The 12,553-nt window shown below is 43.8% G+C and overlaps 1 protein-coding gene across 2 annotated transcripts in view; it reads left to right on the top strand.

The window, feature by feature from the left end:
- Positions 1–12,553, top strand: part of COL9A1 (collagen type IX alpha 1 chain) — a 220,785-nt gene that overhangs the window by 63,113 nt on the left and 145,119 nt on the right. For both annotated transcript variants that reach the window (XM_068281455.1, XM_068281456.1), the window contains exons 6-7: positions 8,349–8,432; positions 11,699–11,719. In XM_068281455.1, coding sequence (XP_068137556.1) covers positions 8,349–8,432; positions 11,699–11,719 — 105 coding nt within the window. The remainder of the gene's footprint in view (positions 1–8,348; positions 8,433–11,698; positions 11,720–12,553) is intronic.

Genomic DNA, 12,553 nt, shown 5'->3' with positions numbered 1-12,553 from the left:
ACTAATCAGCACTGTAATTTGATCTCTTCAGCTGTGTCAGCTCAGGAACGTCCTCTGCCACGGCAAAGTTGCTAATTTGTAAACACAGGATGTTAAAACTATGGCCTCGATTCATAAAGCATTCCCGCATGCGGAAATGCTGAAAACAGCTCACTTTACCGACCACATAGCAAAATCTGTATTCATAAAGGCTTTTTCCGCATGAAAAGCCGACATTCGTGAGCAGAGTGATAAATCACCGCCTTGTGCGGTGATTATCTTAACAAAAGTAACAAATGTCAATTCATAAAGATTAGGGGAAGCGGTATGCAGATGGGGATTACCGCTACCTCTGATGTGGCGAGAAGCGCGCGGAATACATTGCAGTGAATGGGACAGACCTCCCAAGCAGCAGCAGAGAGAACACCGCACGGAGGGACTCGGGCAGCTTCTCCTGTTTCCGCATGCCTACCGACAGCCTAACGCCAGCCTACAGCGAATATCTCCGCACTCCTATCACAACTAGAAACATTTTTATGAATGACCACCCAGAAGGCTGAAATACCGACAGCGGTGTTTCCCCGCACGGATTTACCTTACCGATAGCACTTTTATGAATCGAGGCCTATGTCTGCTTTCATGGAAGCAGGAAGTAGACACTGCAGATTTATTGCAGGATTTTTATCAGCTGTAACAAAGAAATGTTTTTGCCTAGAGGTTATTATGCTGTTGGTTATCTTTTAGAACAGAGAGGAAGTTCTTCTGAGTACAGGTCTGCTTTAAAGAACACCTGAACTGACACGTGGCATGATGAGATGGATATAGGTACACATAGTACCAGTCCTACTAAAAAATTGTCTGAAATCCCTTTCTGTTTTCCTGCAAAGCAAGTGTTAAAAAAAATGGAGCTGTTATCTATACAAATGAGACAGTCCAACATGAAGGGGGAAGCAGCCACTAGGAAAGTGAAGAGGTGGTGATGCACTTTGATTGTTTAGTCTCTAAAACCACTGGTTAAAAAAACTCTCTGGTGACCTGGATACTGGGCTCAAAATTATTGAATACTTGTATAGCCCTATGACATAGTGGAAACACAAGTGGAGGGGATTATATACAGTATACCAAAGGAATGTGTAATACATACTTACAAAGAACTCGTGGGTCAAAGACCTGCGGAGTCAAAAAACCCAAGGGGTCAAAATGGAGAGAAGGCTCATACTAAGATGTTCTGATTAGGGAGGTTGTTTCCTTATATGGGGCAGTTGGAGTTGGCAATTATGTTCCCCTTTTAGTTTCACTGTTTGACACTTATGTGTTTGGTGCTCGCTAAGCTATTTGATGGAAACCCTAATAAAAGTTGAGTTTTAGAGAAATTCACCTTGTGTGTATTTAAAGTGTTTAGCCTGTCTAATTCCCTAAATCTGTGTGGTCTCATCATCTAATCACATGTTGTAATTTGATCTCTCCCCTGTGTCAGCTGACTGCCATGGCAGATAATCTCATTTTACAGCACAGGATGTTAACAATATATCTGCTTCCATGAAAGCAGGAAGTAGAAACACTGGATATATATTTTAGGATTTGTATCAGCTGTAACAAAGAAAGGTTTTTTTTTTTTTTTTTTTTAAGGTTATTATGCTGTTGTGTATCGTTTAGAGCAGAGAGGAAGTTTTGAGTTCAGGTCCACTTTAACAGTGGAATGTCTCTTTAAGCATTACAGTGGGATGCAAAAGTTTGGGCAACGTTGTTAATTGTCATGATTTTCCTGCATAAATCGTTGGTTGTTACGATAAAAGATGTCAGTTAAATATACACACACACAGTGATATTTAAGATGTGAAATTACGTTTATTGCATTTACAGAATGTGCGCAATAATAGTTTAAATAAAATTAGGCAGATGCATAAATTTGTCATTTTATTGATTCCAAAACCTTTAGAACTAATTATTGGAACTCAAATTGGCTTGGTAAGCTCAGGGACCACTGACATACATGCACAGGTGATTCCAATTGTAAGAAACAGTATTTAAGTGGGACACTTGTAAGTTTCCCCCCTCTTTTAAATTTCTCTGAATAGTAGCAACATGGGGGTCTCAAAACAACTCTCAAGACAAAGATTTAAGATTTTTCACCATCATAGTTTAGGGGAAGGATACAGAAAGCTGTCTCAGAGATTTCAGCAGTCTGTTTCCACAGTTAGGAACATATTGAGGAAATGGAAGACCACAGGCTCAGTTTAAGTTAAGGCTCGAAATGGCAGACCAAGAAAAATCTCGGATAAACAGAAGTGATGAATGGTGAGAACAGTCAGAGTCAACCCACAGACCAGCACCAAAGACCTACAACATCAGCTTGCTGGAGATGGAGTCACTGTGCATCGTTCAACCATTCTGCGAAGAAGATGCTTTTTCTCCACCCACAGCACAAACAGAGCCGATTGAGGTATGCTAAAGCACATTTGGACAAGGTGGCTTCATTTTGGAATAAGGTGCTGTGTACTGATGAAACTAAAATTTAATTATTTGTACATAACAAGGGTGTTAGGCATGGAGGAAAAACAACACAACATTTCAAGAAAAACACCTGCTACCTACAGTAAAATATGGTGGTGGTTCCATCATGCTGTGGGGCTGTGTGGCCAGGGCAGGGACTGGAAATCTTGTCAAAATTGAGGGACGCATGGATTCCACTCAGTATCAGCAGATTCTATAGACCAATGTCCAGGTATCAGTGGCAAAGCTGAAGCTGTGCCAGGGCTGGATCTTTCAACAAGACAACGACCCTAAACACTGCTCAAATCCATTAAGGCATTCATGCAGAGGAACAAGTACAATGTTCTGGAATGGCCATCTCAGTCCCCAGACCTGAATATAATTGAAAATCTGTCGTTTGAGTTAAAGAGAGCTGTCTAAGCTTGGAAGCCATCAAATCAGAATGAACTAGAGATGTTTTACAAAGAGGAATGGTCCAGACTCTCATTGGAACCCATAGGAAGCGTTTAGAGGCTGTAATTTCTGCAAAAGGAGGATCTACTAAATATTGATTTCATTTATTTTTAGTGGTGTCCAAATTTATGCACCTGCCTAATTTTGTTCAAACAATTATTGCACACTTTCTGTAAATCCAATAAACTTAATTTCACTTCTCAAATATCACTGTGTGTCTCCTATATGATATATTTAACTGACATTTTTTATCGTAACAACCAACGATTTATACAGGGAAATCATGACGATTAACAACGTTGCCCAAACTTTCGCATCCCACTGTATATGGCATTAGTGTATTAGTGTATGGACAATTTCTGAGAAGTCTCTAAATGTGTTTCTGTACATAAGCAGAGATGGTTGTTTGGATAAGAAATAACACAGGTGACTTTAGCAGATGATTACTCTGACCTGTTCCTTTCTAGGGGAGCAGAGGCAACAACTGGTGTCAGGCAGCAGTACACAGTACACTTATACAGTAGTTTGTAGATCACAATTCTGCAGGTTATTGGTTTGTACACTTGCCACATAGGTTGCAACACTTTACATCTGTGACTAGCGATATATTCCTTCCTTTTGTTTAAGACAAGGAATGTTAAGCGGGAATATTGTGGCCACCTACAGAGAGTGCGTACTATACCATATGACATAAGCTTCATGAAAACAGATTAAATGTGTGTTTAATATGTTACATAGTTACATAGTTACATGGTTATTTTGGTTGAAAAAAGACATACGTCCATCGAGTTCAACCAGTACAAAGTACAACTCCAGCCCGTCCCCCACATACCCCTGTTGATCCAGAGGAAGGCGAAAAAAACCCCACAAGGCATGGTCCAATTAGCCCCAAAAGGGAACAATTCCTTCCTGACTCCAGATGGCAATCAGATAAAATCCCTGGATCAACATCATTAGGCATAACCTAGTAATTGTAGCCATGGATGTCTGCTCTTATTTTGTCTTATATAATTATAGCCCCTCAGTTATCTGTCACTGGGCCTACAATATCAGGATGCTTAGTCTTTGAATTTATAGCATATAAATAAACAGCTTGGGAGGATTTAATTTAATGCCTTTAGCAATTTACTTTTGAACCCCAGCCTTTGCTATTTTTGTCTCCGTCTTGCAATTTTTATTGTAATCCCTATTTTAGCTCGTAAAATGATTTTGTTGTATTTTTATGGTAAATCTAAAACTATCCTATTGAGCCATGTAACAATAACAGTTTATTATCTTGGTAATATCGTCATTGTAAATATTGTTCACTTTGCTTTGTGTTTTTAAATGGAAGAGTCAATCAAGCAGGTAAGTGCACAGTTGAAATACATACTGTATTTGAACAGTTTTGCCTCCCAAATGAAATTGTACATTCATTCAGCCAGTTATACTACAATGAATGCCACTACATAGAATCCTAGCCCTGCCATGGGCCCTGGGAGTAGAGCTCCTATAAGTATATTTAGGCTAAGTGCCACCCGGACTGCAAAGGGTGGGTGGTCAGAAGGTCACCCTAGCCAGTTAGAACCTTTGTCATTCTCAGTGTGGCCAGTCAGAGGTTTGTTTACCTCTGAAGGCCCAAGCATTATGGTTTCATTTTCGGAATATAAAGTTACAGATTAGCACAAAAAGTGCCATAGGGTGGCATTTAGGGATTGGATTGCACTAAGGCCCATTCACACTATAAATCACAAAAAGGTAGCGCCTAGCGCTACCATTTTGCGTGGTTGATTTTACTGTGATTAAAATCACTGCTCACACTTCCCCGATTCAGAGCGTTCTTGATCAGGGCTTTATTAACCACTTCAGGACCACAGGCTTTTACCACCCCTAAAGACAAAGCCATTTTTTGTCAAATAGGTCACTGCAGCTTTAAGGCCAAGCTGAAGGGCCGCACAACACAGCACACAAGTAATTCCCCCCCCCCCCCCCCCTTCCTTTTCTCCCCATCAACAGAGCTCTCTGTTGGTGGGGTCTGATCGCTCCCCCAGTGTTTATTTCTTTGTAAAACATTTTTTATTTATTTTTGAATACATTTCCTTATTTTTTTTACTCCCCCGCCAATCACTGTGATCAGCTGTTATAGGCTTCAGCCTATGACAGCTGATCACCGCCGAGACTCAGGAGGGGACAGCCGTGTCACACGGCTGTCCCCAGTACAGCGCTGCTGTAGATCGCAGTGCTGTACATGGCATTTAGACGGTTAACAATCTCCGAGCGGCGATTGCTGCTGGAAGACTGAAGGCGATGCAAGCAGGAGATGACCCCGCATTAGGCGGTCCAGGGGCTGCCTCTGTGGCCACGTCCACTGGCTTGATGCGGTCGGCTATAAGTTAAGCACCATACCGCGATCGCTCCAGAATCGCGGTAAAATGCTGCAGGTAACACGTCTTGTGATTGACGCTAATCGCCTGCGATCAGTGCCAATCGCAGCAGTGAGATCACTGCCATATACTTTCTATTGCGCTAGCGCTTTGAAAAGTGCTAGCATTTTGTTGATTAGCGGGAATCATCCGCAAATCTCTCAAGTGCGAATGGGCCCTAAGTGCACTGGTCTGCAAAAGGGCAAACAAATCTGAAATGCGATTATACCTACGTAAGACACCATAGCGTCACCTACTTTCACAGATAAAATCTGAAATGCTGTATGCATTCTGATTACTATTACAGCTGTCAGCTGCACTAAAAGTGAACAGAACCTAGGAATTAGCACAGGGTGTTTCACTTTGGGTTGCAGGTTGGAAATGGGCCTCAGGACATGCCAAAGAGATCCTTTGGAGCTCTTTTGAGAAAATATTTCTCTCCTCATTTAACCTCATGAAATTTGCTGTCCTGCAATGAAAGCATAATATTGGAACAATGGAAGTAGACTGACAATGTACAGAATTGTTATGCTGGGAATACACTGAGATTTTTCAGCAGATTTACTGTTCGATCGATTTTCCGATCGATTTTCCAATCATTTTTTTAGATTGATTTCCATTCACTTCTATAAAAAAATCGATCAGAAAAACTTTGCCCTGTAAGCTTGTCCTAATAACTTATCTTACACAAACCCTCCTACTCCTGCTAAACCTAACTAACCCTCCTGCTCCTGCAACACCAAACACTATCCCTACTACTACTGATACTCCTAACACTGGCTCTTCTACTACTGCTACTCACTACCTCTGCACCTACGCTATCCTCACTGCCGCTAATTCTAAAACTAACCTACCCCTACACCTAACTATAACCTTCCTATCCCTACACCTAACAGCACCTTTACTGCTTAGGGCCTGAGCCCACCAACACAGTTGTGCGCAGTTGTGTCCGCTTTTCAGCAACACATCAATGTTACAGATGCTGAAAAGCGGACACAACTGCGCACAACTGCATTAGTGCGCTCAGGTCCTTACCGATGAAAGATTTCCTCCTGCTGATCGTATTACTGTTGCATCCATGCTTCCAAAACATCATACTGCTCCTAATGAATGTAATACAGAGTGCACCGATTCTAAGCACCCTGGCGCACTATAGCCCCAATTATCATTGCAGGCTATGGTAGTGCTGAGAATGCCATCTGCTGCCAGCTCCAGAAGTAAGCACTTTGCCAGACACAGCTTTGGACAGACAGACAGACAAGTCCATTCTACTGTATCTGTATTAGAGTTGGGCCGAACGGTTCGCCGGCGAACCTGGTTCGCGCGAACCTAGGTGGTTCGCGTGCGGGTACCGCACGCGAACTTTATTGCGGAAAAGTTCGCCCCATTGCGGTTCGCCCCATAATGCACTGAGGGTCAACTTTGACCCTCTACATCACAGTCAGCAGGCCCAGTGTAGCCAATTAGGCTACACTAGCCCCTGGAGCCCCACCCCCCCTTATATAGGCAGGCAGCGGCGGCCGTGGCCACTCGTGTGCCTGCATTAGTTAGAGTAGGGCGAGCTACTGCAGTCTCTCATAGGGAAAGATTAGTTAGCCTTAGCTTGTCCCTGGCTGCATACCTGTTCATTGATCCTGCCACTGCATACCTGTTCATTGATCCTGCCACTGCATACCTGTTCATTGATCCTGCCACTGCATACCTGTTCAGTGATCCTGCCACTGCATACCTGTTCATTGATCCTGCCACTGCATACCTGTTCAGTGATCCTGCCACTGCATACCTGTTCATTGATCCTGCCACTGCATACCTGTTCATTGATCCTGCCACTGCATACCTGTTCATTGATCCTGCCACTGCATACCTGTTCATTGATCCTGCCACTGCATACCTGTTCAGTGATCCTGCCACTGCATACCTGTTCATTGATCCTGCCACTGCATACCTGTTCATTGATCCTGCCACTGCATACCTGTTCATTGATCCTGCCACTGCATACCTGTTCAGTGATCCTGCCACTGCATACCTGTTCATTGATCCTGCCACTGCATACCTGTTCTGTGAACCCACCACTGCATACCTGTTCTGTTCAGTGGACCCGCCACTGTATACCTGTTTAGTGAACCCGCCACTGCATACCTGTTCTGTTCAGTGGACCCGCCACTGTATACCTGTTCAGTGGACCCGCCACTGCATACCTGTTCTGTTCAGTGAACCCGCCACTGCATACCTGTTCTGTTCAGTGGACCCGCCACTGTATACCTGTTTAGTGAACCCGCCACTGCATACCTGTTCTGTTCAGTGGACCCGCCACTGTATACCTGTTCAGTGGACCCGCCACTGCATACCTGTTCTGTTCAGTGAACCCGCCACTGCATACCTGTTCTGTTCAGTGGAGTTTGGTGTGTCAGTGTGAAGCAGTACCTTAATTACACTCCCTGATTGATGTATACACATGCAAGATGTTTTAAAGCACTTTAGGCCTGTCATTTAGCATTCAATGTGATTTCTGCCCTTAAAACGCTGCTTTGCGTCAAATCCAGATTTTTCCCGGTGACTTTTGGCGTGTATCCCACTCCGCCATGCCCCCCTCCAGGTGTTAGACCCCTTGAAACATCTTTTCCATCACTTTTGTGGCCAGCATAATTTTTTTTTTTTTCAAAGTTCGCATCCCCATTGAAGTCTATTGCGGTTCGCGAACTTTAACGCGAACCGAACCTTCCGCGAAAGTTCGCGAACCCGGTTCGCGAACCTAAAATCGGAGGTTCGGCCCAACTCTAATCTGTATACAACTCTATCTGATTCCAGCTATAATCTATCCTTGCGAGTATGTTACAACTGTGCACTTGGTTGTTTGACTGAGATCTCGGTTTCAGGTTTCAGGCTGGTTACTCTGTTTTGAGTAACAACATACAGGATTTGATATGTTTAGACGTTTGATGTGCCTCCTATCATCAAGACTTAGTTTCTATTAAAAATCTGAAATCACAGCTCATTGACACAGTTTATTCTCTGAAATAGTTTGACCTCCAGTGGATGTTAATTCACTGCGATCCTCTGAGGCCTGAGAGGGAATCCTGCACTGAACTGGAGGCCAGAAGAGCGGTAAGTGGATGCAGACTGACTGCGGGGGCTTCAGCCTTAGCAGATGGCTTCATACTGCAGCATCAAATTAGAGAAAGTCCAAACCCAGTGAAACATTTTTTGTTATTCAGGTCAGGGTTTGTGAATTCAGGTCATGAGCTTCATTTCAAACACCTTTATCAGAGCTAGGGCTTGATTCACTAATCCATGATAACTCATATCACGGCCGTTTTCACGCGCGTTTTCGCATGAATATTCGCGATCGTGCACAAACTTGAAAAGGGTTAGTGGTACGCAGCGTGACCAAGCGTCAGGAGACGCGAAACGGCCGTCGCCAAGCCACCCTAATGCCCACCACCCACCTCCAATGAGTTGACCCACCATCACCAGGAAACGTAAGATACATCTTGCACTTTGCTATATGCAGCTATTGTACTGTGGAGCACAAAGATATACCTCAATGTCTATATGTCACAGTGTTGGAAATAAACCATAGGACGGAAGGTGCACGCCTCTTTGTCCTTTTTGTTGAAAAAGGTGCGCAAAAACACCCGTGATATGAGTTAAGATGGTTTAGTGAATCAAGCCCCTAGTGTTGAGAAAGAACCATAACTAGGGTCTAACTGATGCATGGCAGGCTACCACCTTTAGCATCATAGGTTCTCATGCCTATAGTTGGGATCTGAGATTATTTAATATCAGTTCCTAGCATCCCAGTAAAAATGATTGTATATGTATCTACAGATTGCACATGCGTGTTCCTTTCCCCTTGCTAGACCCACAATTATTGCCACAGCAGACCATGCACTGGAAAAGAGGCCTGAGTGTCAGTGTCATATCCCTCATGACACATCCCTTAGTGGCATCCCTTGGTAGCAGACTCCCAGTGACTGACCTTATTAGCAGACCCCCAGTAACAGACACTCAGTGACAGATTTCCCAGTGACAGATTTCCCAGTAACATACCCATCAGTGAAGGACCATCAGTGGCAGATCTTTCAGTTTGTGATAGAAACCCCAGTGAAGACCCCCCAAAAGACAGAACCCCCAATGAGAAACCCCTCAATAATAGACCCCTTAAAGGGACACTTAAGTCAAACAAAAAAAATGAGTTTTACTCACCTAGGGCTTCCAATAGCCCCCTGCAGCTGTCCGGTGCCCTCGCCGTCTCTCTCCGATCCTCCTGGCCCTGCCGGCAGCCACTTCCTGTTTCGGTGACAGGAGCTGACAGGCTGGGGACGCGAGTGATTCTTCGCGTTCCCAGACACAGTAGCACCCTCTATGCTGCTATGCGGTATATGATATATGCTATAGCAGCATAGATGGCGCTATTGTGGCCAGGAATGCGAAGAATCACTCGCGTCCCCAGCCTGTCAGCTCCTGTCACCGAAACAGGAAGTGGCTGCCGGCGGGGCCAGGAGGATCGGAGGGAGACGGCGAGGGCACCGGACAGCTGCAGGGGGCTATTGGAAGCCCCAGGTGAGTAAAACTCATTTTTTTTGTTTGACTTAAGTGTCCCTTTACTGGCATACCCACAGTGATAGACTCCAATGACACGCCGGTACCAGAGCCCTAGTGACAGACCTCAATGACCAACATCCTGCCTTCAGCTACAGCCACAATGCAATGGGATTGGTCCAATCTTATTTGTTCAATTATGCAATTCAATTGATCCAAGCTGTTTGATCCACTTGTGCAATATGATTGGTCCAATCTGAATGTTCCAGTCAGGCATCTGTTTGGTCCAATTACACAATGTGATTAGTCAGTGTAATTGTCCAACTTGATTGGCCCAATCATGCAATATGATTGGTCCATTCATGCAATGTGATTGGTCCAATCTGATTGATCAACTCCTGCATTAAGATCGACCAAACTAATTGATCAACTCCTGCATTATGATTCAATTGTCTTGTCTGCTTGGCCCAATCATGCAATAAGACTGGTCCAATTTTGATTGGTCCAATCTAATTTGTATAATCATGCAGAGAGATAATCATGCAAAAAATGCAAAGAGATGGTATATGCACACCTGGTCAACGCAATGTAGGGTGTGCCACCAGCTATTCTAAAATACTTTCTGAGACTCCTATTAGGTGTGTGCCCAGTGCCCACAATATTCCCTCTCCTCACTATGCATTCAGAGAGCACTTGCTGAAACACATACCTCCATATGATCTGATCATGCCTCTACAGTCAATAATCAGTTTTATATAGAAAGATGGGAAGCTGGAAATTGAGAAGAGCGGGCACAACCTACTGGTGTCCACACAATCTTACATTTGTATCATTTTAACATATTTTCCACATACACAGTAAAACAGACAAAATATGGTAAATGCTAGTACTTCAATCTAATTCCAACTCCATATTTTGACTGTGTGCGTGTCCAAACTACTGTACTTTATTTTCTGTGTACTAGCATTTTTGTTCATGTTTAAATGTATTGTATTCATTTATGTATTTGTTTATTGTCAGTTTACAAAGAAGTTGAATTCAGATAGATGCTAAAATTAATTCTGCTATCAAGAGGAGGTTTAACTGAAAAATAATTAAGGGGCTAAAAATATAGCATGTTTGGATTCTCTCTTGTGGGTGGGTAACCCTGTTTTGTAGTTAGCAATACTTCCCTGGAGACACATGAATATTCAAGGAAGTATGATTAATTAAGCCTGGGTAGATTAAGTCTGCACACCTCTGATAAGGTTGAATGAAGATCAATAATTACATAAGAACGTTGTATCCTATTATAAGCTGTGCCATTTTTAGAATAACAGAGGTGCTACCCAGGTAATAAGTTACAGGCGTGGGAATATTTTGTCCAGTAATAAGGAAGTAAGGATAGATGCTGGGGGCTCTGCAAGGTCAGTAACCCCTTACTAGTAGCTTTATTTACAGAGGAAGCATAGTGTCCCAGGTACAACACCCAGATGAAGGGTTAAAGGTCCTCTACCATCCTACCTCCCCATCCCACAGCCTAGGCATCCTCCAATCATGCCTTTCCTCCTCCCAGGATATTAATAAACATAAGGTCTGACGCCTTCTCCAGGGCTTACCTTGCTACTAGTGTTAGCTGATTCAGTTGAGGGGTTTGCCTTGAGGGTCCTAAAACCGGACAGGGGGACAGGACACTGACACTGGACACTTTCTTGCCTAGCCATAGGTTGTACTATGGCTAATACTGTCAGGGATGGAGGGGCCCTCTTGCTGGTGCTAATCTTACAGCTCATCACCATCTCCACAGCTCAAGTAAGTGACAGCTAACTCCATTCATTCGTCTCTTGCAGGTCGGCCAGGCGCTGCTAGAGGTAAGAGGATCTGGACTGCAGATGTGGGATGCTAGTGCAGAAGTTTGCAGCTCACACAAGGCTGCTTCATTAGCGGAGACATCAGCTGGAATCTAAGGGCTGCTTGGGAAACTTTCTTAGCAAACTTATTAAACTTTTTATTGCTATAAATGCTTTTTTTTTCTTACGCTGTCTGTTAACACAAAAGCAATCATTTATTAGCTGCAATGTACCATACACTCACTACAGTCTGCAAGTGTAACACTATCACAGAGCATGCTATAGGCAGTGACATACTGATAAGAGATCTCTTTTGAAGAAATGGTAAATGTTATTCTTTGGTAAGCTGCTGCTGCTCTGGCTCTTTGTGGATAATTTAAATGCCATTCATAAATCAAACTCTGCTTATACTACTTAGCAGTGAAAGAGCTGGCTGGTGTTTTATATGAAATAGGCTACGTTGCTGGGCAGTTGTGGGGGCAGGTAATACAGGGTTAAGGAGGCAGCAGCACATGTGAAGGTTCAGGCCAGTTCAGTGGCTGGGGGGACGGCCAGTGTGTCGCCTCCCTGCCATGCTTCTTCCCACCACTCCTCACCTAGAGCACAGAGGAGGGGGCCTCCACCTCACAATGCCCTCTTTGTAAAGACCCTTTCCTGCGCACTCTGGAAAAAAGAAGGGGGGGGGGGGATAAAACAAGAGTACATTCATCCTGCCTGCAGGGGATGAGCCCAGCAATGCTGTGTGATAGCTACAGCTCTGTCTACATTTACACATTTATCATTTCACAAAGATGCTGGCATAGACACTTTACTGAAGTGTGTCACTGCCATAGAAGTGTGTCATTACCATACACG

The sequence above is a fragment of the Hyperolius riggenbachi genome, chromosome 4 (assembly GCF_040937935.1).
Source record: "Hyperolius riggenbachi isolate aHypRig1 chromosome 4, aHypRig1.pri, whole genome shotgun sequence".
Classification (NCBI taxonomy): domain Eukaryota; kingdom Metazoa; phylum Chordata; class Amphibia; order Anura; family Hyperoliidae; genus Hyperolius; species Hyperolius riggenbachi.
The sequence above is the reverse complement of the archived record's forward strand: the minus strand, read 5'-3'. Positions and strand labels throughout refer to the sequence as shown.